Here is a 25,529-nt window from a genome sequence, read left to right on the forward strand (position 1 = left end):
TCGATCCGGCCGAGGACTGTCATAGCGTAGCCCTTGACAGATGGGAAGAGGCCTGGATCATGTTCCTCGAAAAAGAATCCAGTTTTTTCCCCACCACGACGCCAGAACATATGTTCGGGGGCTATCCAGCCTTCCATCCGAAATCTTTTTTGACATTCGAAATAGAGTTGAGTGTCGGTGAAGACAAGACGTCTAGTCGGAAGCAAGCCTTCTTGATATGTCCAGCCTCTCGTACTCCATGCCGTATTCTCTAGGGTATCGCTACAAAACACGGGAGTGGAATCCAGTTTTCGCTGCCCAATGTGGAGAGGGTGGTTCACTTTACGTTGCCGGCTAACACCTGGCAGTCCGTAAGCCCCATCATATCCCGCCGCTGCGATGATCGTGAAAACAGACCCTGCATAGACCTTGTCCATCTGTTTGAGCTGTCGATGAAAGTCTTCTGAAGATTTCTCCAAGCAATATCTATCGACCCAAAGGTAGTCGTACCCAAGCATCAGCGTGACTTTGATGGCATCCTCGATAGTTCGAGGTAAGTTGCGCGATAAGACGCCCGGCTCCAACGACTCAGCGCCCGCTTGCTGGCCAGGATGTTGTGCGTCCGGCTTGCCCCACACGTAGCTCAATGTCACATACGACCCAGCTGGTGGCAGTTTTCCAACTAAGCGGTTTCTGCAGTCGATGACCTTCAGATTGTGTACGTTGGTGTCGTACTTTGACTCGGTCAAAAACTGAAATTTGTGACATCCATGACCCTTTACGCATGACGCGATCCACTCGCGGGCTTCTGTGTAATCATCGATCAGAGGTGTAATTGCTCGCAGATTCTGACTGATGGGTCCATCCGGATCGAAGATGATGGAACTGCGGATACCGAACAAATCGAAGAGACTATACTCCCCGCGTCGCTCGATACAAAGTATGGGTGCTTCGATCTTTTCGAGAAGAGGTGTTACTGCGACGTGAGATTGCACTGCATTAAGGTTGCACACCCCGCCTTCTGGCACCTGACCCATGCTGCCGGATAGGAATTGGCAGAGACTACAAGTTTCTGGCTTCAGTCGAGAGATCCTCAAGACAGTTCGGACCGGTACCCCCGGATTGAACCGGAGCGCATCGTCCAGATCGAAAGCTGCGCACTGCGAACAGAGGTGGTTAGGCGGTCTGACCACCGTGAAGCTTTGAGGAGGAGATAATGTCATGGCCCGACAGATCTTCTGGGATCGCAGTCGATGCGTATGAGCTGTCCTTGATTTGAATTGAATCTGCGTGCGGAATTGCGCAGAGGTGTAAGTGGGACAACTGCGCCCCATGCCTGCAGGACGCCCGCAACATTCGGTGACCAGTAATACACCGTTAGCTCAGCAGCGCGACATGGGGAAACTTGGATTCGATTTGACTGCAGCATCGCTGTCAACGTTGAGCCTAAATACACGGTGAACCAAAGCTGCTCCAAAAGCGCTGATAGGGTTTAGAAGTCTCTTCTATCTCCAGCATGATGCGACCGCTTGAGGCAATGGTGAGGGTGGCGGAGAGGCCGTTCCCGATGATATTGTCGCCTTGAACATCAGGAGCGTCATCCGTGATCAACGCCAGATCAGAATTTGCCTGTTACGGGCAGACCTGCTGATGTAAGCGCGCACGTACCACTGCGTCATCGCGGTGCGCTCCCCTTGCGGACACCGAAAACGTCTACCTTTTGCATCGCGGTACCGTTATTGTTTATCGTGACCTGCTAACATTCATCGCATTCATATCGGATGCATTAGGCCTAGAAGCAATTCGGCATCCGCGGTGTCGCACACTGACTACATCAATTGGACAACGATGAAGCAACCCCGCGCTTCTATCGCTCAAATCTCGGCCAGGTCTTCACCCAAGATCCATGATGGCGAGTTGGACTTATCGAGAATGCTTCATTCACCATGCCATTTTCAGTCATTAGGAATAGCAGGCAGCTCGAACCGTTGGCCGATGTTAGTTCACACACCAAAGTTCGTCTACGAGATCCTTTGAAACACGACCTCTGAAGCTCCATTGTTTGGGCGCATTTGCACCCGTTTTCGGCACTCAAATTTTGTGCGGCAAAGAAGTCATTCCTTTGTTGTAGTATGGACCATTCGCTCCTCGTCAAAACAGCGTTCTGCGCAATGGAAGACGAACTACTCACGGATGTCGCACCTCTGACAAAAACTTTCATCTTTTGCATCGATTCAGCTCTTGTACCCAGCAAGCTAAATGACCCCACCGTACGCGAGTTTTTATAACTATTTCAGATATGATGCCAACGAATTCATCCATCAGAACAGGAATTGGACGAAATGTGAGTAGATTTGCTAAGTACAGACAGAGATCACTTGCTTATAGTAGCCACTAGCGGAACGTCTTTGGACAATTTCGACTATATGGGCCGGGGATGGGAACGTCAAAAATTACTATGCTACTCAAACCCAGAATGCGAGTGGAAATTGGAAGGCGACCAGTCCTGGATTGCCAAACCCGAACCCAATACCAGTTAATCCATTCACTGCCGCAGATGTTAACCATGCAAAGACTGCGCAAACTATGCCTGCATCTGCGACTGCTCCCGGAGCGAATGTCCTGCCTGTCGCCGCTGCTCCTGCATACGTCTCGTCTAACCTACATGACTTCTGGCCAAGGCTGCCATGGTCTGCACCGGACGAGCCCGCTCCACCATTCCTTGACATGCAAGCGTTAAAAGACGACGTTGATTTCGTAAAGGAACATTGGCTCGACACTGAGCCGCGCATGCCTCCACCGAACGACAACTCTCGTTGGCATGGCATCAAGCTATTAGGATCTGGTAGCTATGGCGCAGCCGGCTTGTGGGCTGAAGCCGATGCAGCAAACAATATCCGTGACGTATGTATCTAGTCACAGACACGATCAGTGCCCTTTCCTCAGCGATAAGCTAACATTAACACCAGAGAATGGTGATCAAAGAAGCCAAAGCCTTCACACCAAGCCGATGGCGCGATCCCAAGAACTGGCGGGACCGATTGCCACAAGAAATACGTATCCACCAGCTTCTCGAAGAACGTCGTGCCGTGGGACCAGCCATGTGTCGCCATATTATCCGTTGCCGCGCACATCGACTATGGATGGAACATAGAAGATATAGATTGTATCTAGATTACCATTCGGGTGGCGACATGAACGCGGCAATGACATTTCATGCTAAAAGCTGGAAGGACGGGAAACCCACCGACGAGGACATATTCGTACCAGAGGGTTTCGTCTGGTATACCATCAAAGCGCTCGCGACTGCTTGTCTGGTGCTTCGCGAAGGCACTATCGATGACACCCCGGTTGACGGCTGGAGACCCATCACCCACTTGGATTTGCAGTTACCAAACATACTTTTGAATGTTTATACTCCACGGATTCCGGAAGCCAAAGGAAAGTCAAAAGCGGGCTCCTCCAAGAGTGCTAGACTCAACCGTGCCGACGCTGACGATTGGAGGGCTAGAGAGCCTCCCGTGATGCCTGTTCTCGCAGACTTTGGTATTTCCTTCTTCAGTCCGGATCGTGGCGACTGTCCGATTACCGACAATCCTGACGACTATGTCATCCACGAAACTGACACGCGATATCCTCCTGTAAGTAGCTTTCTTTGTCCGAAACATCGCTTGCTACCACAGCTAATCGCTCTTAGGAAATGCACCAACAAGAGGAACCGTACTATCTCGAGTTGGGTGAAAGAACGGACGTTTGGGGTATCGGTCACATCGCATGGAGACTCTTGTGTAATAAACAAGTTGATGCGTTTGGTCCGATTCGTTGTGACACGGAACGGTCTCGCAGCACGAAAAAAGATGACCAGCCTAAAATTCCGTTAGCTCTTAGAAGTGAACGCAACGTCCGTCCCAATGATAAAAAAAGTGTACTCGCAGAGAAGAGCACTGCACAATATACAGCTGGGAAGTACGGGCGAGAAGTCAAAGAGTTGGTGCGGAGGTGCTTGAACTTCGATCATAATCTCAGACCGACTCTAAGAGAAATCCTTGCTGAGGTCGATCAATCATTCTCGGATGACGACGTCTTGACAGACCAGATCAAGGACAAAGACGGGCTACAACTCATTCTGCCAGATACTCCCGAGTTCGCCATTGGACAGCCAGTCGACGCAGCTAAAAGAAGGGGACGTGAATGAGACTTAGTCTGGCCGCTGTTGTAAGACTAATGCAATCATTACTCCATATTAGCGAGTGCCGTCTATACTTCGCCCTCCCAATGTCTCTCGCTACTCTTGTACCAGCAAACTCCAATCGGCCTTGCCGTGAGGCCTCCTGCGTCTGCGCCGCTGCCTAATAGAGTCACTACTCGGGAAGTTCTTATTGATGATCATGAAGACGGTACACTCCCTGTTCATTGATAACAAACTCGGCTGTCATCCCATCACCTTGGTTGGCTGGCTGGCTTGTACAATGTCATGTCTATCTTGTTGGACAACGCTTCCACCGGTCGATTTGCTTCACTACGCAAGACAAGGAGATCGCAGAGCCGTGTCAACAAGTCACCTCGTATTGGCCGTCCAATGAAAGACTGAAGACAGGGCTCGTGTGTTGCTGGATGCAAGGGCTAGCTGAAGCTGGGTACGTGATATGGTACGGTTTACAGCACGCCATCAGATCTACTTGAAGCTTGAATGCTTTCAGACAGGAAGAAACGTCATATCGATATCACCACACCATCTCTTCATGTCCCTCAACGCCAATGTCTCGGAAAGAAAGGCACGATCCTCGGCGCTTAAAGCTTGATTCAGGTAGAAAGCTTCACTGCGGGCCTATCCGGCGTGGCATCCACGACGTCAGAAAGGTAAGAGCTACTACCAATTGAACAATTCAGGCGTAAGGCCAGCAAGAAGGTCTAAGACAATTATCCATGGAGAAATTGCTTCCGTCCACTGTACCCATCACACTGCGGGGGGAACTGGGGTAATCATACTAAGCCGGCGGGTTGATACGAGGTACACGCTCATCGAAGAAGCGGTACTCGCGCTACGATGAGACATAAAGTGGAACTGTCAACCCAAGATGTGCCTGATCGTCGTGTGTGGTGGTTGTGTTCAGAATCCTATGGGGCTTACGGGACGCCTTACCCGCCCCCAGATTTCGATCCGTTGCTTAGCCGTTGTTCCCGGGCGGACATGCTCGATTTGGATATAGATGCTCGCTCGATGTTCGAGGGAAGGTGTTTGGTAGAGCAGGGGAGAAGTGTATATAAAGACGTCGTTTGTCGGCTTGGGAGTATTCTTCATCAGCTCGACTCTACTCTACTCTTCAACTCCAATATCCAAACCAAGAAACCACTTTTCTCACACACTACCAGTCCTCCACTTAACCATCACCATGCGTTTCGCTGCCGTCTATGCCGCCCTCGCCATCACGGCCACCGCTCTTCCTGCAACCTCTTTGGAGCAGACTGGAGCAGCTCTCGGTATGCTCTTTTCACATGAACTACCACGTCCACAGAAGCTCTTGCTAACCACTCTTTTCTAAATCAGATGCTCAGGCTGATGCTTGCGCCGACCTCGATGCATACCAGACCTGTACTGGAGCCTGCAGTGGGCTCGCCCCGGGCTTTGCCTGCGCTATCAATTGCCTCATCGCCTACTGCGCTTAAACTGTTACCCTTGGTACTTGGAGCTGTGTTCAGGCGGCAAATACGGGGAAAGACCCTGGCTTCGTTGTTGGATGGGGGTAATCTTGGCCGTACTCTCAATTGTACTCAGGGTCTGTAGACTGGCCAGCCGTTCGTTACTCGCATGCACAATGAAAAACTGTTAAAGTCGACTGTTTCTAAGTGAAGGACCCATAGGGTGATATCTCAAAAGAAAAAGTAGATTGTGTATAGATTGGTATCAAGTTGAGTACAGCCCCTTAACGCCAAAGTAGCAAACCCTCATGATCCAAGAGAACTCGCCGTACATGACGCTGAAATACCAAGATCAAGCCATTACACCATGCAATCCCGTCCCAACGTTATCATATCATGTCGTATCGTATCCAGTGTCTATCAGCGCCTTCCAAAGCCACCGGCCATCTGCTTCTGCACATATTTAGCGCCCTCTTTCTTGATGATAGGTAGGGCGTAGTCCTTGAACATGCCCATGGCCTGCCTCTGCCACTCCGGCTGTCCAGGCTTTCCCGGCTTGCCGCCTCCACCTCTACCACTCCTGCGGCGGTCGTCGTAGCGATCATCGTCGTCGTATCGACTGCGCCTGTCGCGACCTCCATCGTCATAGCGAGAGTCGCGACGCGGCTTGCTGTTGAACATATCGTCGTATTTGTTATCGTAGCCGTCGTCGCGGCGTCTGCGATCGTCACGGGGCTTGTCACGGCGGTCGCGGTCATCGTAGTAGGGGTCCTTCTCTTTGCGGCGGCGGTCGGACTTGTAGCCTTCGGACTTGTAGCCGTCGCGGTCACGGCGCCCATCGTCTTTGGGCCTGCGAGGGGGGTAGTGTTCGTCGTATGAGTCGTAGGTATCCTCGTGCCTGGGTCGGCGGGGGCGGTCGTCGCGGCGCTCCTCGCGATGCTTGCGTCGAGGTTGGGGTGGTGGAGAGTCAGAGTCAGAGTCGGACGAGTAGGACGGTTGCCTGCGATGGCGACGTGGTCGGGCTCCACGAGGGTCGCGTTCTTCTGCTGCTGGGTTAGCTGGAATTGCGAAGAGCGCTGACAGGATGGCATACCTCTAGGTGGTGGTGGCATAGATTCAGGTGGTGGAGGTGGCATGCCCTCCATTCCTGGCGGCGGAGGGGGAGGCGGCGGAGGATAACCTTCGTGGCCTGGTGGAGGCGGTGGAGGATAGGCGCCATGCGGGGGCGGTGGAGGGTTGTTGGGATATGGCGGCGGCGGCGCATCGTCGACAGGCCTCTCCTTGCGAGAACGGCGGTGATCGCCTCTTCGGCTATCGCGATAGTCGCGGTAGTCTCTCTTGTCGTCTTTGCCAGGCGCCCATTTTGGCTTGCCGTTCTCGTAGCTGTCAAAGCGGTACGTGCCCGGATCTGCTTCCTGTCAGCGCTGTGCCAATTCAATGCATGCCGGACTTCTTACGTGATGGCGGCGGGGGCGGCTGATCCGGTGAGGAATGTCTGTCTCTATCGCGACGACCCATATTGTTTGCTTGTTGTAGCGGTCAAGGTGCAGGTAGTGGTTGTTGAGTGTAGGTGTCAAGGTAGCGTGGTCTAATAGTCGGCGGCGAACATCTGACACTTAAGGCGCGGCTCTCGGCTACGACGCACCTCAGCCCAGTCTCACAAGACACCATGTCGTCATATGCCCTATTGCCTCAGCTCGTAGTGCAAGAGTGGAAAATTTGCGGGGCTGCCGACGCATTCGAAGCTTCGCGACGGCGTGGCAGAGCTCAAGTGGGCTGTGTATGTAGGCTGTGATCATCGTGCATGGGCAGCACGTCTAGACGGGCCCACTTCTGCAAGCCATTGCCGTCCGCGATGCTCAACTGGCCAGGTTGTGCGCCTGAAGAGAAGGGCCGTTCCCCCGCAATGAAGCGTGGGATAAACTGAAGATCAGGGTCTTCCGGAGATTTCGACCATGGGGTATTGCTACGTGGTGTGCAGAGGGTGGTGCTGCCTTATGCTGATCTATCACACGCCCGTATAGACGTCAGGGGACGCTGCACTGCCCAATCGCTATACCTGCTGACTGATCTCGTTACCTCAGTCCTGCTATCCTGACCTTGCCCACGGTCACGGGAAGCGGTGAACTTCGATACCACATGCGGACTAGATCCCATGACTCAAGTCTTCGTCTACATCATACTCGGGCTTCAATCGTATCGCGACCGAATTTTGACTATTCGGCGACATCACAGTAGCTCACCAAGATCCAACGTCACCTCGTTCATCGAGCAGACTACGTCACACAAACGGCACCATGGTAAGAGCATGTCGATCAAACTATCACACTCATCTAGGCTTGATCTGAATTTCCACCAACGTCACCGTCGTTCAGAACATCTCGATAGCCTGAGGGGGCTGGGAACTAGACTGGACCTGCATAGAGTTGCAGTCTACACGATAAGCGTCTTAGCGGCCTCGCTCTTGAACGTACTACGTAGTAGACTAGATCTGATCAACCTCTGCTGCTGCTCTCTCTCTTGTCTCTGCTTCCTCTCTATGTGTAGGCTCAGAGCAAGCTCGACCAATATTAACTGAAGCCGTCCAGACGGTCACGAGGAGCTCCTGCGCAAGAGCCCTTCTGAAGCTGCAAATATTGAACTCCAGTGGTCCTGTCAAGATGTTCCTGGACCTCGGTAAACTACGTGTACGCCGTCTTGGTTCGGACGCGAGCCCCGGAACTCTATCTAGCTAGCTTTGTTGAGATATCAGGTACCATATCGCAATAATTGCTACCTCTATTGTGAAACAAAGGTTACCTGTTCACCTGCTAGCGCGACTGCAAGCCAGCAGATTTCATGTACAGATTTTGATATTGGTTGATTTCTGGCTTGTTTTTGGTTTGACGGGTCACCAATGGTCGCACCTCATACAAGGGAAAGACTGAACACCCTAGAGGCTACATCAAGAAGAAACCCTGCAAATTAGGTGGCCTAACGTCGATGTAGGCTCCAGACCTGTCCAGGTTTTCCCTAGGTTGACGTGGTCGTGTACTGGACTTGGTCATCCCAAACGACTATATCCGCTCTCGATACATTTGAGGAGCTGGGAATCTACTGCCCGCTACCTCGCTGATAGTGATGCTGGCCACGACCTTGAGCTGGGGCGTAATACCCGCGACCACGTGAGTTCGCAGAATCACCCCCTCGACTCTGGCCAGACGTGAACTGCCCGCGCCCGCGCGAAGGTGTAAAGTCTCCTCGACCATGACCAGGTACGAATTGGCCCCGTCCGCGAGAAGGTGCAAAGTCAGACTCTCGACCCTGACCGGGTGTGAAGTAGCCACGTCCGCGCGGAGCTGCAAAGTCTCCTCGGCCTTGAGCTGGCGCGAAATTCCCACGACCGCGAGGTCCGCTGTTGTAAGCACCCCTGCCCCTTCCACCACCCCTTCCTCGATTGCCATGAGTAGGGAGCGGCCAGAATGTTTCACGTGTTTCTCTGTCCACAGCCCAACTTCGTTCTTCCATCGTACGCAATACGATTGGCCCACCTTTCTCTTCCCTCACAAGAATCAAAGCTCGATTCGGCCGATTCTCTCGCTTCAGCACATCTCTCAGGCGTATAAGCAGAGCAGCGAGTTTCCTCAACGGTTCCTGCTGGTTCTGCTCCCATGTCTTCACCCTTACAGTTGCGACTTCCTCCTTGATCCTCGATACAACACCGGTACCTTTCTCGTAGGGAGCGGTGTAAAGCAACGATGTACGACCGAACCAGAGCTGATCTTGACATGCGACCAACCCTGATGCCAATGGGCTATAAGCCTGAGTTTTGAGCTCTAGTATCTGGGCTGTTGGTACGATATGGCCTTTTTGCAGGACCCGAATTGGCGCATTGTAATTGAACCTTGGAGGGTTCACGTGTGAGCTTCCGCTCACCGCTGCTGCTTCGGTCTGTGTGAGATCGTCGGGAATGATGCCGTCGTCGTATGCATCTGCTTCGAAGCGACAAACGACGTTGAGAGGACCCATTGCATATCGTATAGCCCGATAGTGACTCGTCGCATCCTCCATGTCTTCAGTTTTCTTGGTGAAGGCTCGCTCGAAGTTGAACCCGTAACTCTTCCCGTCTGAGCGTTTCCACCACCGTGACTCCCTGCGCACGATGACGAGTGTGTTGAAGACTAGATACAGATTGAGGCGGAGAGGTGCGTTATTCTTGCCCTGAGCAAATTCCAATAACACACGGAGATTGTTGCGATCTGCGAGAACGTCGACGTTGTGGAAAGTGGTGTTTGGTGACATAACCCGGAGGGCATTGAACATCGGCAGGTACGGATTTTTCGGTTGGCGAGCGTAGTTGTAATCGTTGGAATCCCAGCCACTATCCCTTTCGACAGTGTGCGGCAGGCTTGGCGGTTGCCATTTTGCTGGCTCGCCGGGAACTAGATAGATGTGAGTCTAACAATACTCGAAATTTTAACTGGCACCCCGTTCAAGGGAAAAACCGAACACCCTAGAGCCTACATCAAGATAAAAGCTTGCGAAGCGGGTGGTCTAACGGCGATGTAGGCTCCTGGGTGTTCAGTTTTTCCCTTGTATGAGGTGCTGGCAAACGCCTGGCTGGAGGTCATGGTATACTCACCAAATATCGTATTGGTACCGTCTTCCGCAGCCTGCCAGTTGTAGCAACACAACAGCTCCGGTTCCTCGTCCCATGTTACTGGCTCTGGTACCGGGATGAGTGCGGTCTTTTCGATTGTCTCTACAACATGTCCTGCATCTCTTGCAATAGTGCTGTTGAAGCGCGCCATTTTTCTCCTGCGTTTCTCAAGTACGACTGGATCGATCACTTCTTCTTCAGGAATTTCCAGAATGGCATCCCCACCGTCCGAATCGGAGTCAACGCCATCTTCGGCCGCAATGGTGGGCTCCACAGCACTGTCACCCTGCAGTTGCTGCCAACTCGAACCACCCAAGGCCAGGGCAATCTTCGATTCGAAAGAAATGGCCGCCGAGTTCATGTCCGGTGGTGCAGAAGCCGCCACAGGATTCGGCTCGAGTATGCGCTGCTTTGGTGGATTGGCCTGCGAGTCTCTTTCTGGCGTATCTGACTGATAGTCTTCTCTTTCACGTTTTCTTCCACTACTGTCGCTCGGGCCACTAGTTCGCTCTCCAAATGCTTAGGAGGGACGATGAGCGGGAGGATTAAATTTAGGCGTGTACACAAACGTACCGTACATGCCGGCTGTTTCGCAGCGCCTTCCCAGCTCTTGCGCTAGAGGTTGATTACGCGCACGTTCAAAGGGGTTGTAACTTCGATTGGAGTAGAGGCGCCTTCAGACGTATTTGTGGTGAAGGGATAGGTTGTGTTGGTATGGAGACGCTGGATAGGCCTGAACCAACTCTGTCTATCGGGTTAAATATGTTGGAATCAAGTAACAACCAACGGTAACTTGGACGTGGTAGTGTGGGTAACGAGACGACAGATTGTAGGGAGCAGGGAGACGCGAAGGCCGGGGTGACGCGACTTGGAAGGCCTCGATGAGTGAAACTGGGTTAGCGCTTCGGCTAACAGCGTAGCGCGAGTGATCCTTCGATCGTCCAAAAGCACCTCCAGGGCTGGACAATTCAGAACGTCCTCAGTTTATAGATGCTCCCGATTATTGCACCTGCACTGTCATGTGTATCCGCAGGGGATAATTAGTGAGTTCGAGCAACCTTTACGGTTGCCCGCGAGACCCGATTAACGCATTCGTCAGAAAACCAGTAGATTGAACATAGCATCGTAGTATTTTCAGGACTCCAGCACGATGTAGTCCAGTACTATAGGGCCATTCATATCAACTTACAACTTCCATCCCCGCTTCTTCGAAAGCGCCGTCTCCTGCCTGACCGCCAAATCAGCAATGATTTCCTCACTGCCGCCACCCACAACCTAGCACACGTTAGCATCAGCATACTATCCTGGGCTTCACATTTCAAGGAATCAAACATACCATCATCCTCAGATCCCGACTAATCTGCTCAACAATAGCACCAGGCCCACCCTTCTGATACCCAGCACCACCGAAGATCTGCTGCGCCTCGCGGTTCGCCATTTCAAGTATACGACCACCGTGCACCTTGCACAGGGCAATTTGGCCCGCAATCTCCGGATCCTGCCAGCCGAGCGGAGATTGCTGGATATGGTATGCGAGTTGTTCGAGCCATGCCCAGTGGCTCTCTACATACCGGCCAATGGTAGCGAGTTTATGCGCAATGATCTGGTTGGCGATGAGGGGCTTGCCGAATGTGTGTCGCTTATGTGCGTAGTGGAAAGATTCGCTCAGACAGGTTCGCGCTTTTCTGTTGCAGCCTATGCTCATGATGTAGCGTTCTTTGTTGAAGTTGGTCATCACAATTCGAAAGCCTTCGTTCTCTTTGCCGATGAGATTGGATACAGGGACGCGGACATCGTCCATCTCCACGAAGCTTGCGCCTCCACCCTTTTGCCCTGAGTTGGGAATACGGCGATGTGTTAGTCCGGATGAGTCGGTGGGAATGACAAGGACGGAGATGCCAGTGGCGCCAGGTCCTCCAGTGCGAACGGCAGTCGTCATGTGTGTAGCCCATGGCATGCCAGTAATCCATTTCTTGTACCCGTTCACAACGTAGTATTTTCCGTCTTCGGTCTTGGTTGCCGTAGTCTGGAGGTTCGCGACGTCGGACTACACACTTCAGTTAGCATTCTCTCAACCAGAAATGTAGACGTGTTGGGGAGACGGTATACGTACACCACCACCCGGCTCAGTAATGCCTAGACAGAAACTAGTCTCCCAAGTAAACAACCCTGGCAACCACTTCTTCTTCTGCTCCTCAGTTCCATGATGTACAATCGGCGGAGCACCAATCACGCTGCCACCGCCCAGAGCGACACCTACACCACCCTCTATCCTACTATTCTCATCCGTCATGATCAACAGATGGAACAAGTCCAAGTCGCCAACCAGTATGCCCGCGGGTCCTGGAACATTGCGTGGGCGGTACGGTTCTGGCACGTCCGCGAATGCGTAACCAGTCTGCGCCCATTTGTGCCGTTCCTGGGCTGGAGCCTCGCCAGCTTCCTCCCACTCGAGCATGTACGGCTTTATGTTTGTATCGATGTATGTGCGAAGCGCATTGCGTAGTTTCTTGTGCGACTCGTTGTAGTAGGGGGAGGCGAGGGCGGAGTACCACGAAGGCTCGCTCCATGGGGCGAGGTTGCCGAAGGTCTCTTTCTTCTGAGGTTGCATTACGGAGGGAAGAGGCGTATCGGCGCGCGGCTTGGGGTTCGCCATCGTGTCTGCTTGGTGGTATTACAAGACATTTCCGTTGGAGTGAGAAGCATACTTAGGTATTGGACTACTTGGTAGTGGAGTTGAGATGCCGCGGCTGAGAGACGACGATCATACTGACTCGCGTGCTAAACTGCGGGGGTGCGTAGCCGATTCGCGCGTCCCCAACGCGTCCGCCCTCAAATGTCTTCTTGGGTTTCGCGCTCGAGCATGAAGTCTTTCCGCCAGTTAATACGGTTACACCATACCGTGCAAAGCTCGAAGGTCTTCTTCGTAATCACTCAGAAGACCATCTGAGCAATCTGGAATGAGAAACGAGGTGAAGTCACGACAACATGAGGGATGGCTTTGAAGTGAAACCTGCGAAGCTTTATTACTGTCTCGATGCTATTTACACGGACTCAAGTCTTCCGGCATAATGTCGTTCATTATTATATTCCTCCACTCGTATCAAGTCGTCAAGACGATACGTTTACCTGACGCAGTAACCACCGTCGATGAGGAGATCGGAACCCTGACATTGTTAGTGACTTGAAGAGGTATAATCTGGACGTGTAAACTTACAGTGCAGTAGGATGAGGCGTCAGAGGCGAAGTAGACGTAGGCACCCTTGAGCTCGGTGGCCTTGGCGTCACGGCCCATGGGGATCATGGAGTGCCACAGCTTCTGGATGTCCTGGGGAACGAAGTCGGAGAGACCAGTGTCAATGTATCCGGGGGAGATGGAGTTGACACGGGCAAAGTCCCTCCACTCGTTGGCAAGAGACTTGGCGAGGTGAATGCAGCCAGCCTTGGCGACGTTGTAGGAGGCCTGCTCCTGGGGGAAGTTGGCAATGTGGCCAGACATGGAGGAGGTGATGACGAGGGAACCAGTCTTGCGCTCGCGGAAGTGGAGACCGACGGCACGGGCGCAGTTGAAGGTACCAGTCAAGTCGGTCTCGATGACCTCCTTCCACTGCTCAACGGTAGCGTCGAGGATACCGTTGTCGGCAGTCTTTCCGGCGTTGGCGATGAAGACATCGACCTTGCCGAAGTCCTTGATGACGTCGTTGACGAGCTTCTCGCAAGCGGAGTAGTCGTTGACCTGGCACTTGTAGGCCTTGACCTTGACGCCGTACTTCTCGCTCATCTCCTTTGCGTTCTTCTCGGCGCCCTCAGCGCGAGAGTTGTAGGTGATGGCGAGGTCGGCACCGTACTCAGCGCATCCTCGGGCAGCCTCTGTGCCAATACCGGTAGGGCCGGAGGCACCAGTGACGATGACGACCTTGCCCTTGAGGCTGAAGAGGTCCTTGAGCTCGGTTGCTTGGGGAACGTTGATCATTGTGGCGGTTGTGAGGGTTTGTGAAGAGAGTAGAAAGGTTTTGGGGTATATAGAAGAGAGATTGGGTTTGAGTGTGATGGAATAAGAAGATGGAGGCTGATCTGGAGGGGCACGGAGGGGTTCAAGTACTCCTCTGCGGCTGAAAAGACTTGATGGACAGCTTCACGCATTAGCGGTTAGTGAGGGGCGCTGGGTCGACAGTGACGTGTGGCTCGTTCTAACAGCTTCTGGACGTCATGCCACCGAGCTTGATTCGCCAATGGCACCAAGATGTGGACAGTCTGGCTTCACTATTCCGCTGAGATCCTAGCGACCGACGGGGGTGGGTGGGTTGCTGTGACGTTCCTGCCCCTCTGTTAGCTTGCTCTACGGGAGCTTGGGCCGCCTCTTCGTGTGCTTCGGCGCGTGAACCCATCGCATTGCTTTTTCTCCCACGCGTTATCATCGATTTCTCCGATCCCGTGGCTGACTTTTCCAATGCTACAACCTAATAACTTTAGGTACGCTTGTCTCGTGTCTTGCCTAGGTGCCGCCGAGCTGTTGCATGTTCCCAAAGTGGAACCCCACGATTGATACACGACATGCGCTGTCAGCGATTCATGCTTTGACAAAGACATTTGGCCGTGTCAACCCGCGCGTCTAAGCTGCTCGTGCGGTACGAAGCCGCCACGCTGCCACATGAGCACCTTATGCCATGTTGAATGTAATGCACACCCACATGTGCTACTGTACTCGGCCTTGGCTACTAGTAAGCAAGGCGCTGTGCATTGCTAACTGGGAGCCTGGCAGATACAGTAATCGTTACTCAGCTCTTTCTTCTTCATCGAGGCATCGGTCGTCTGCTCGATCCTGTTGGAAGACTCTGCCAGACCCTGCATGTAGCTGCAGGCGAACATGGTAGCAGCTCCGAGAATCTCTGCGTACATCGACATGTAGCCAGCGGATCCGATCGGTCGTGGAAACCTTGGAACTGCCGGCCTAGAGCGTGATTGATGTTGCACGGCCGAAGGAAAACCGCGCATCCATGGAAGCTCCACGCGTGCGGAAGCCGTCTCCCAACCATCTACGATCTCAACACGCAGAATCAATGGGGCTTTATTGTCAATATACATGACGTTGCCGGTATCCGCCGTACGCTGACTTAGTTTGCCATGCTCCATCGGTCCCGCGCATGGCTGATGGGAATTTCATTTCTCCGATGCCGCAGACGCACGTGACACACCTCGTCGGCCAAACTTGGAACCTCCCATTTCATCTCAATAGAAACCTACGATATCGTATCTGGCTCGGCAAGCGGTGCTTGATCCAATATCAATGTCGAAACCGCGAACGTGTAGTCTTGTAGCACCTTCTAGCTCGATTAGCCAAGCACCTGCCACCGGGTCTGATGCAGCCCTCTGATTCGCAGCGATGCGCAGCCATGGGGTTCACCATACTTTTGCTCATGCTTCGCCATTGCCCCTGAAGGTCGATAGCTAACACGTAACATTCGTCTGCATCGTTCCAGACACATTTCCACACTTACCTACCCGCAACCCGCAAGTCCGCAGCAATGGTGCAGAATGCACTCCTCCCGAAGCCCCTCCCCGCCGACGCCCTCGTAGTCGGCCAACTGGTTACAGAGCCCCTACACCCCGAACGCGACTCCTTCTACCCCGATAAAGCGCACGCAGAGGTCGACGATCTGAACGACTTCCACATCCAGCTCCGCTACAAAGATCTCTACTCAGTCGACACCGAAGGCCGCTTCACGACCAACTATGGCGCGAGGTTCGATCTCGGAAAGATATACAGACAGCCCAACCTGCTCACTGTCAAGGCCGAGCAGATGATACAACGGACCACGCAGTCATCGTCAAGAGCTTTCCAAGCCGTCTGCAACGACCCCGAGGCACGCATCTGGATGGCGGAACAGATCAAAGCGGGCAAGCCACTCTACATCGTCCTCGGCCTGACCGAGCTCAAGAACGCAACCTTCAAGCGCGCCAAATTGCGCGACGCAGGCGCCTCGAACCGCATCAACGAGACGCCCATCGAGAAGGACGCCAAGGTCCCCGGACCCCTCCGTGGCAGAGCGGAAGCCAGCTTGGGCGGAATCGGCACCGAGCCATCTATATCTGGTGTGTTTGGCATGGACGTACGCCGCGTTGCTGCGCGGCTCACGACGCCTGCGGAGCCACATCGGCTGGAAGATATTGACTACAGGTGGTACTACTACGACGTGCCCGGCTCGGTGGACAAGGAACAGTTGATGGTGGGGCTGGGAGCGCCGTTGAAGGCGAATGAACTTCGTCTGATGCTCGACCTCACAGACGATGATGTTCAGGGCAACCTCGACGCTATCAGCAAGCTCAGTCTGGACGCTCTGAGCGCTACGGCGAGCCCCATGCTTAAGCCTAGTACGCCCATGCTGAGGGGGCGCTCGCCTTCTCCTCATCCTACCATGCTACGCTCTTAGTGTCATGCGGTTGATAATGGTTCACACCTTTTGAAGCAGCGATTTGGCTTATGGATACGTATGATAGATTTACGACGAGCGTTCTGATAACACATATACGACCTTGTACGGCCTGGCACTTCTCCGCTTCTTTCTTATGTAGTAACTATCCATCTGTTCCGTTTCCGTTCCCGATAATCAAGACTTCATTTCCATCAGAGACCTGATTACCGTCATCACGATCACCAGAGTTCAAAGTCATAGCAGAAGGGGTTGTTCAGAGTGAAAGTAATCATATTAATCAAGCAAGACAGACCTGCGCTTGCAGTAAAGGTATCATAAGACAACAACCAGCCAACTGAAAACGCCCCATGTCGATCGTATATACGTAACTAAGCGTGGACATGACCATAAACAGTGGACATCGTGACAGGCTAGCAACAACGCCTTGAGGAGATCCAAACGCCAATTGGGTAATCCAAGAATTTGTGGAGAAGAAAAGCAACGAAGCAGCGCAAGTAAGCGTGGCTCATGATGCGGCGGCAGGTACCTCGCATGTCTGTGACGTAGTCTCGACGACAGCCTCAACAGCGGGTACTTCAACAACGGCAGGAGCAGCAGCTACCTGTTCGGCTACTGTTGTTGTCTCTTCCTCAACAACAGCGGGTACTTCTTCAACAACAACACTCTTCTTCTTCTCAGGTGTCACACAGCTAGCATCGAATACGTTTGACAGACGCGAGGGCTTCTCGATTCCAGCATCGACAGTGACGTACGAGGTAGCGTCACAGCCTTCAGCATAGAACTCACTTGGTGCAAGGTCCCCCAGTGGCCTGCGGTCCTCATCCATGGCATCTTGGACGAACTTGCGCAGGCGAGGCTGCTTGGCAGGCAAATCGGCTAGGATATCAGTCTCGTAGCCGTCGTCAAAAGACGAAGCGTGGTTGCGCTTGCGAGTTTGCGCAGCGAGGAAGTCTGGTGGTGGGACGTTCTCCTTGCCGCGGTCCTCGTTGCTGGCCTTGGTCTTTGCGTCATCATCGGATGAAATGTCGAGAACAGATGCGGAGTGCTCCATAAGGTTTGCGGCTTCCTGCTCGGGCGTGTCCTCGTGGATCTCGAAGAACCAGCTCTTGGGCATGCTGTCATCGACGATTGGGGTCTGCGGGGCGGGTGCTGAAACAGGCGTGGCGGCTACGGTGGGGGCCTTGGGTGTGTACGTCGAGATGGAGCCGCTGAGGGCTGCGTCGATGGAGAAGGGTAGGCTGGGGCTGCTCTGTGTGAAGGATGGGGGGTCGACGCGTCGGAAGGGCGAGCTGGATGCGCGACGCTTTGAAACAGCATGGAGACGCTTGTTCTTAGGTGAGCCGCGGCTGGTGGAGATGGGCGTCGACTTGGCAGTGTTGGGTGACGAAAGTGCTTTACGCACAGACGGGACGGAAGGCGTCGCATTGAGGCTGCGGGCACTGGGCTTGGCAGGTGAAGTGAAGATGGCCGGCTTGATGTATCCTGCATCGCTGTGGCTGGCTGTCTTGGACTTCTTGATTGGGCTGTTGAAGATGGACGGGTCCACGTTCTCGGAGTCGGCATCTTCGAAGATCTCGGGTGCGCGCTGGCGCTTACCCGTCGATGGCGTAGGAATTGACTTCAGGCCCTGCGCAGACGCGAAGTTTGGTGTAAGAGCTGTCGCATACGCGTTTAGTAAATGCAACGGCACGTGGAATGAAGCTATTTACCATTTTGCCTGTTCTTCGCGCTCTGGAGTACCTGGAGACGTGACGAGCCAAGCTCGGCAAACGGCTGGCGCGTAGAGGTGGCCATGGTAGAGACTGTCGGTGGTGTTGTGATAGCGATTGAAATGATGTGAAGAAGGTATATCGGCCCGAAAGATCAATTGACGCGATTGACGTATGTGGGTAGTGGTGTTGTAGGTGATTGTCGTTGGGACGGAAGGTGCGAAAGGTGGGGTGGTTATTGTATCTCGTCTGAGCTGGGCGCGCGACTAGGTCCAAGGCGGCAGACCGAAAACAAGAACAACAACAAATGTCTCGACTACGACTTTAACAGTGGATAGAGAAAGCTGAGTCAACGACAGAGAACTTGGACACGATCAAGTCTGAAGAGAAGAGATGGGAGAAAGAAGGATGCGAGACTGGGTCATGAAGCTATTACATGGGCGCACTCAACGCGTCCCCAGTCTCCCTCCAACTTAGCGTGTCCATCACGCACTTAGGGGCCGCCTCCCACAATCGCGTCCGTCTTCTCCACTCAGACCAGGATCATGTCCCGAAACTATCATGCAAAACTGGTTTTGACCCTCCAAGCCCCGGCATGTAATGCAGTCTATTGGCCAGGAAGCTCCGGATCCACCTGCAGTGTCACTTGCGCCACCAAAACGCGACTTTGCGCGCTCGCGATATGGACGTGAACGCTGGTTCGATTTTGCGCGTTCATCCCGGGCCTTGCAGCGTGCTGAGGCATAGTGCGTGCAGTAGAGACGCTGTCCGAGGCTTCTTGTACTTTGGTCTGCGTTTGTCACTTGTCACAGACATGTCATGGTGTCATAGGTGGTTGGCGACCTGGTGAGGTCCGGACCATCTGCTGGTCTTCGAGCATCGCGTTGGTGTTTCGACGCGCACCTATATGCAGCGGGGTTCCCTCTGCTCGACGCGATGAGGCAGGATGCACGCGAATTTGCTGGATCATGCATGTCGAGCTGACTTTCTGTTGGCTTCCCGTGCTGACTGCTGATGCGCATATTAATTGTCATGCATCCCTTCAGTTATTGCAGATTGGCAATCCATGAAGCATCTTCAAACTTGCAGCTAGTGTTTCCGATGATTCTGTATGCTCTAGCAGCTAATTCAGAAATTCTTTCCGTTGCAATATCTCGATTTGCTTTTCCCTTCGCGGTCGCATTGTCGCGTTGTCGCGTCTTCTGCTTACTCCCAGCCCACACCACTCTGCCTCGAGGCCTTGCTCCCCGCGCGACTCCCCACTCGAACTGGAATCCCACCCCAATTGTCATTTAAGTATGTCGCATTATCCTCATCAAAGCCATTCGCACAATTTCCCTTGCCCTTATCGCCGTCATCCCAGTCATCACCATCGCCATAGTTGACGTGAGCTTTTTCGCCATTCCAGCTCTTTTGACTGGCGGCACGACTACTAGGCCACCCGGTCGCAGCATCAGGCTGATGGGAGTATTGGCTCTTATGGCTAGCCTGACTACCAGCTGCCCAGCCTGATCGTCCATCCTCCCAGCCAGTAGTCTGTCCGTGTCCGCCACTCCTGTGACTAGCACGGGTGTCGCGACTACGATGTGTCCGGTGTGTAGACGGCTGGCTAGACACTCGACTTTGATTTCGCAGAGATCCGCGCTCACTATCTGTGCCGACGACACCGGCATCACTAGTCCCTTTGCTTATTTCGAAGCCGTCCCATGCAGCATTACTTGAAGGACGCGTTGGACCGCCGACATGTGAAGTCGTAGGGCTGTTGACTACGTTCTGGGAAGTAAAGGGTTCAATGCCAGTCCAGGCAGGATTGTCGGCGGCTTTAGGCCTATTGCTCCAGCTTTTCTCGCTGGGAGATTTGGTGCTTCCCCATGTATATGGGTGAGGATTGTTTAGAGGTGAAGCCCATCCAGCTGTCTTGTCTTTCTCTTCGCTGTTCTTCTTGTTGGCATCCCAGTCATGAGAAACGTTGCTCTTCACACTGCCTCCCCATCCAGTTGCAATGTGATCTTCTTTCTCTCTCGAAGAGTCACTGGGCGCATCTTCAACTGTAGGCGCTCTGTAGGTCGAATGGCTCTTTACCGAGCCATTGTCAAAGTCTTTCTTGGAGGTTCGTGCCTTGCCGCTCCTGCTCATACGGTGCGATCTGTCACTCTTGTGTGAATGACTTGGACTGGCCGCTTTCCACGCACCCTCAAACTGCCCACCGTCCCAAGACCTTTCTGGACCTGCATCACGGTTCTCCTTGACTGGAGACAGCTCGGGAGACGGCCATCCTCCAGGTAGTGAACGCACAGGTGATGATCTCTTCTCTTCGACCCATGAGTCCGACTTAGGAACAACTGGTTTGTAGCCCCTGGAGGCCGGTGTGACGTATCTGAATCCCTCACTGATAGTCTTGAGCGGTGAGCCTGGAGCGATGTATTCGTAGCCATCGCTCACCGATATGGCTGGAGACGCAACAGATGTAGGCTTGCTAGAAGGCCAACCACTGGCACCCCCCGTCATCATAAACCCCGTTGGCGACCCTATATTCTCGCCGTCATAAGGCAAGTAGCCGTCTTCGTAGTCCGACTCAGGGATAGGCGTGAGGGCTTTTGGTGGTGAGTGGTGTGATTGACGAGACTTCTTATCCTTGTCCTTCTTTTCACTTTTAGTCTTCTGCTTCCGGCTGTCGCCTGAGGGTTCCTTCGACGGACGGGTCGAGTTGCGATGTTTCGGTGGCGATGGGGCAAATGAAGTGCGAGCAGGGGAGGCTGGTTCGATAGTTGACGCTGCTTTGACCCATGGTCGCTGTTGCTCACTGACAGCCTTTTGTGGTCCAGAGTCGAACTCTCCGTCTTTGTCCACGATGATAACGCGGCCATCCTCTGCTTTGATGACGAACGTCCCCCATTGAGGTGGCATAGGAATCGTTACTGTATCTTTTTTCTTTTCTCCCTTCCCGCCAGCTGTCTCGTTCGTACCCTGATTGCGATCAGGTTTCTTTACCTCCAGTCCACCTAGGCCTCGAATCTTCTCCAAATTCCGTTGTATGTCTCCACTAATCGCCTTTTGCATGTCTTCGTTCCACATCGTACCTGCACCATGCTTGGGCTTCGTTCGTTTTCTTTGCTTGTAAAAGCATGTATCGATTGGGCCAAAGCCTGGGGCTGCTCCCGGAGGAAGGTGCATGTCCGCGCCGTCATCGATGAAACTGCCGGTATAGGCTGAGGTATCTGAGCTGTTGCCGGTAACCCACTTCGCGACATGGCCGTGGTCAAGCCCGCGAGGCGTGCGCTTCGTGAAAGAGCCGCCGTCATCGACGAAAGATTGGGGGGTTATGGAACTCATGTCTGCATTGTAGTCGTATGGTTGGAGTTCGGAAGGGGCTTGGGATAGACGCTCGCAAATGTATGTTTTGCAGACAGAGTTATTTCGATTTGCAGATTTGCGTACAGCGGGGCGGATGAAGAAGCGTCGGTGTGTTGAGGGCTTAGATGATGGCATATCCACAATAGTGGAGCAGAGGTGAAGGTGAACAGCCTTCTGCCTGCTGCATGATATACACACAACGACAACGAAAGTACGATATGCAGAGCGACGAGACATGTTTGCAAGACACGACAGACACAGAGACATATTGAGAGACTTGAAAACATTTACCGTGACACAGCGCCCGTGCTGCCAATTGCTAGAATACCTATGCGCACATCCAACAAACACCAACACGCACCAGCACCGACCCTCTGTTACCCTCGAAGCAAAGGCATCTGAGTCAACGCATCAACCCACTTCCTACAGCTTCGCCTTCTCCCGCTTTTTCTCCTGTTCCCACTGTAGCTGCACGTTGCGCATCCTGTACCAGCTCAACGCGCCAGCCATGGCTCCAAACGGCGGGAAGGCCCAGAGGAGGAAACTCCACCATTGCGGGCTGTTATTCCTGACGTCCTGCATGACTCTCTGTATCTCCTTCTCTAGGTAACTCCTGTCGTGGTCATTCCAGACTACGACGCCATTTCCCGGACCCCTCCGCAAACAGCGCTCGGCCTTCTCGCGCACGTCGCCTTGACTCATGACGCGGTTGCGCGCATCCTCTTCGGTAAGATGAGAGTCGCGATCTCGCAGGCGCTTTATTTGTATCGCAGGGTCCGAGACGCCGACGACAAGAATGGTACCGCAGTAGCGTTCCCAGCCACTTTCGAAGAGGAGAGGGACGTCTAGCACGACTGCCCAGTTGCCGCGCAGATAGGCCCACACCATCTGTCGGTACATCTCCTTGCGCACGGCAGGGTGCACGATGCTGTTCAGCTTCTTCCTGTCGCGCTCCTTCTCTTCTCCGCCGCCAAAGACTCTCCGCCCCAGTGCTGGCCGGTTCAGCGGGCGTCCTTTGGGTGTCGCATCGGGCAGGAGGAGGTCGGGCGTAGTAGGCAAAAAGTGTTCGACGATGGCATTGTAGCCCGGGGTGCCAGGTTCGACGACTTGTCGTGCGATGAGATCGGCATCTACGATGGGGAGCGAGTAGGGCGCCTTGGAGAGGATGGACGACACGGTCGACTTGCCCGTCGCGATGGAGCCAGTGAGGCCGAGGAGAAGCATCGTGGGCTAGTCTTCTATTGACGAAATGGGGTTTATGCCTGTGACTGCAAGCCCGGTTGTAAGGGCTTGGCTGTTGATGTTGCTTTCACATGGCGGGTGCGTGAGAGATGGGATGACGATTGCGGGGACCAGATAGTTCGTACCTCGGAGGTTAGCTAGCACGGGCCTCATAATCAGTCCATGGTTCGCATTGAGCACTGCTTACTCAAGAGCTTCATGCAATGAGACAGTGGTATGTTGTAACGGACGCATTCTGATTCATGTTTCTACGGAACTGTATTCGGAAAAGAATTCCAGAAGGATATCACTAAGCTGTTGCGCCCAACACCAATCTCATGTTCTCACTTTGCTCCACCACCACTCCGTTATGATCAACGTTCACGGCCGCTACGAAGGCGAGAATCAAGAACTGTTTCGTCTGCGAGTATGTTCCATGGAGGAGGATCAGAAAGATCAGAACTCTCAGAACGTCTAGGAGTCTCTTCTTCTGAAGCCCCTCCCGCGCTTTCAATCACCTGGGAATCAAAGGGCGGAGAAGGCTCCTCGGGTACCGAAGTCGTTACCGCAACCTGCAAACACCCTTGGGTTAGCCACCTAGAAAGGAACAGGTCTAGAGGATGAGGGAGCTCAGTCTGAGACCTCTCCATGGTTCACAGTCTTGTTAAGCGGCTCGACAAGTTTGCGCGCAGGGCGGAAGATCTGCAGCTGGTTGTCCTCGGCAGCACCCATCATGAGCCAAGGGTCGTTCTTGTTCCAGTCAAAGTCGCAGATTCGGTTGGTGAATCCACCGTGCATGAACAACCTGTGAAAAGTTAGTACAAGAGCCGGACATAGGTTCGGAACAACTTACAGCTCAGGGGGCCCATCTTCTTGCTCATCCTCCGTCTGTTCAGAGCCTATCTTACTGAAGTCCCAGAGGAGGACACGGCGATCGTAGCTAGAGCTGGCAAGGATAGCAGCGTCTTGCGGGTGCCACTGCAGACCGATGACATCTGAGCGATGGCTCTGCAGGCTGTGTATCTTCTTGTCGATGTTGCGAAGATCCCAGATTCCCACCGATTTGTCGGCAGAACCCGTCGCAAGCATCGAATCAAACTCGGGGTGGAACGAGATGCAGTTGACCGCGTCTTCGTGGGCTTCCTTCCTGTACAGCGCCTTCTTGTATGCCTCCTGACGAGTATCGATGACTTGCCAGGTAAGATCGTCTGACGCAGTACCGATGAGCTGGTTGTGGATTGGGTGGTATTGGACATCGTTGACGGTTGCGCTGTGGATGTTGTATGTTGCCGTCGGGCTGATGGTCTTGCTGTTCTTGGAGAAGCCACTCTTGATGTCCCATGTCTTGACTGTAGTATCTTCGTTACCAGTCACCAGATGCCCTTCTTTCAAAGGACTCCAGCTCAAGCCAAAGCCCTCTTTGCTGTGACCCACAAGCTCCGCCTCGAACTTAATGGTGTCATCCTTTGGTTGCAACGGATGCTTGGTCCGGTCGAAAATAAGCACCTTGCCATCGACACAGAGCGACGCTATGATATCGGGATTCTGAGGCTGGTAGCGGGCCTTGTTGACCTCGCCGGGGTGGTTGATCTTCTGCACAATCTTGAAGTCAAAGGGTCGCTTCGCATTGCCGTGGCCGCCAATCTCTCCCCGCTCCTCGTTGAGCTCGGTAAGGTCTGGAACGCGGGCATCTGGTATCTCGCAATGGGCGATCTGGAGGTAGTTCTGGGCTTGGTTTGACGTATGGGTGCCGAGGATGACGCGGTGCTGGCTCATGTTGGTGCCTTCGACGGGCTTCTTGTCCGGCAGCCATTGTGTTGTGAGCGTCGGCCACTCGAGCGCGCGGCCGTACAGCATATCATAGAGGAAGACACTGTTCTTCTTCCACATCTTGTACTCCTCGTTGATGATCTTCTGCTCGGTCTGTTCTTGGTCGTCCATCTCGCGGGAATCGAGAGCGTCTGTCGGTGGAATTAGTATCAGGCGTTGGGGCACTTTAAATAACTCAAGAGAAGTGGGTGACTGTAGGAATCCGGTAGCGAGCTTGGATGCCATGCGCCGACTGTATCGATGCGAATGGTAAAGCGAAGCTTGCTGTTGGTCGGCATGACGCTGTCGCGGACCACACTTTCCAACAGGAAATGAACTTACCGCTCATAGTCTCGTCCATGATGTGTTTGCGATCGTACTGAAGGTCAAGGACAAAGTGTATTGTGTGGAATGCTGCGTGTGTAAAGCGTGGGAGAGGCACGACGCGCTCCCAAAAGTCGCGTTTGGACCAACCCCGATGTCGATCTCTTAGCGCCCCACCTGCTTGGCAGTCGCCGCCAGCATATCCATTGCGTCGATGAGCAAGACTCCGACTCTTTGAAGACCCCAGCGTCGAGAACCACCACCCCATACTCTCTCTCGCCCTCCCGCCCACAGCGCCTCTGCGCGCTTCTCTCTATTACCATCTTCCTCCCTGTCGCCCTCTTTGCGACTCTCACCCCGCCACTTGTACACACAAGGTGCATCGCCGCCTCACCACCATATCCATCCATCTTCAGCTAT

General features: G+C 53.5%; 9 protein-coding genes across 9 annotated transcripts; 2 read left to right on the forward strand and 7 right to left on the reverse strand.

The window, feature by feature from the left end:
* Positions 1–2,706: 2,706 nt before the first annotated feature.
* J4E83_000826 (uncharacterized protein) lies at positions 2,707–4,174 on the forward strand (the record flags this gene model as incomplete). Its single annotated transcript, XM_049327783.1, has 4 exons — positions 2,707–2,883; positions 2,949–3,068; positions 3,213–3,620; positions 4,076–4,174. The coding sequence occupies 4 exons, from the start codon at positions 2,707–2,709 to the stop codon at positions 4,172–4,174; spliced, it is 804 nt and encodes a 267-aa protein (XP_049192301.1).
* A 1,865-nt stretch (positions 4,175–6,039) lies between these two features.
* J4E83_000827 (uncharacterized protein) lies at positions 6,040–7,137 on the reverse strand (the record flags this gene model as incomplete). Its single annotated transcript, XM_049327784.1, has 3 exons — positions 6,040–6,665; positions 6,713–7,027; positions 7,077–7,137. 3 exons carry the CDS (start codon positions 7,135–7,137, stop codon positions 6,040–6,042), a joined length of 1,002 nt encoding a protein of 333 aa, XP_049192302.1.
* A 1,575-nt stretch (positions 7,138–8,712) lies between these two features.
* J4E83_000828 (uncharacterized protein) lies at positions 8,713–12,914 on the reverse strand (the record flags this gene model as incomplete). Its single annotated transcript, XM_049327785.1, has 5 exons — positions 8,713–9,857; positions 10,241–10,692; positions 11,448–11,533; positions 11,595–12,305; positions 12,372–12,914. The coding sequence occupies 5 exons, from the start codon at positions 12,912–12,914 to the stop codon at positions 8,713–8,715; spliced, it is 2,937 nt and encodes a 978-aa protein (XP_049192303.1).
* Positions 12,915–13,383: 469 nt separating this feature from the next.
* On the reverse strand, positions 13,384–14,231 carry J4E83_000829 (uncharacterized protein; the record flags this gene model as incomplete). Its single annotated transcript, XM_049327786.1, has 2 exons — positions 13,384–13,425; positions 13,476–14,231. 2 exons carry the CDS (start codon positions 14,229–14,231, stop codon positions 13,384–13,386), a joined length of 798 nt encoding a protein of 265 aa, XP_049192304.1.
* Positions 14,232–15,783: 1,552 nt separating this feature from the next.
* Positions 15,784–16,689, forward strand: J4E83_000830 (uncharacterized protein; the record flags this gene model as incomplete). The annotated part of the gene is made up of 1 exon (XM_049327787.1): positions 15,784–16,689. One exon carries the CDS (start codon positions 15,784–15,786, stop codon positions 16,687–16,689), a length of 906 nt encoding a protein of 301 aa, XP_049192305.1.
* Positions 16,690–17,197: 508 nt separating this feature from the next.
* Positions 17,198–18,486, reverse strand: J4E83_000831 (uncharacterized protein; the record flags this gene model as incomplete). Its single annotated transcript, XM_049327788.1, has 2 exons — positions 17,198–18,348; positions 18,402–18,486. 2 exons carry the CDS (start codon positions 18,484–18,486, stop codon positions 17,198–17,200), a joined length of 1,236 nt encoding a protein of 411 aa, XP_049192306.1.
* Positions 18,487–19,607: 1,121 nt separating this feature from the next.
* On the reverse strand, positions 19,608–21,734 carry J4E83_000832 (uncharacterized protein; the record flags this gene model as incomplete). Its single annotated transcript, XM_049327789.1, has 1 exon — positions 19,608–21,734. One exon carries the CDS (start codon positions 21,732–21,734, stop codon positions 19,608–19,610), a length of 2,127 nt encoding a protein of 708 aa, XP_049192307.1.
* Positions 21,735–22,178: 444 nt separating this feature from the next.
* Positions 22,179–22,979, reverse strand: J4E83_000833 (uncharacterized protein; the record flags this gene model as incomplete). Its single annotated transcript, XM_049327790.1, has 1 exon — positions 22,179–22,979. One exon carries the CDS (start codon positions 22,977–22,979, stop codon positions 22,179–22,181), a length of 801 nt encoding a protein of 266 aa, XP_049192308.1.
* Positions 22,980–23,606: 627 nt separating this feature from the next.
* HAT2 (Histone acetyltransferase type B subunit 2) lies at positions 23,607–25,146 on the reverse strand (the record flags this gene model as incomplete). The annotated part of the gene is made up of 3 exons (XM_049327791.1): positions 23,607–23,781; positions 23,830–24,937; positions 25,128–25,146. The coding sequence occupies 3 exons, from the start codon at positions 25,144–25,146 to the stop codon at positions 23,607–23,609; spliced, it is 1,302 nt and encodes a 433-aa protein (XP_049192309.1).
* Between the last annotated feature and the right edge of the window lie 383 nt (positions 25,147–25,529).

This window comes from Alternaria metachromatica (assembly GCF_023757995.1).
Source record: "Alternaria metachromatica strain BMP 0045 chromosome Unknown scaffold_2, whole genome shotgun sequence".
Lineage (NCBI taxonomy): Eukaryota > Fungi > Ascomycota > Dothideomycetes > Pleosporales > Pleosporaceae > Alternaria > Alternaria metachromatica.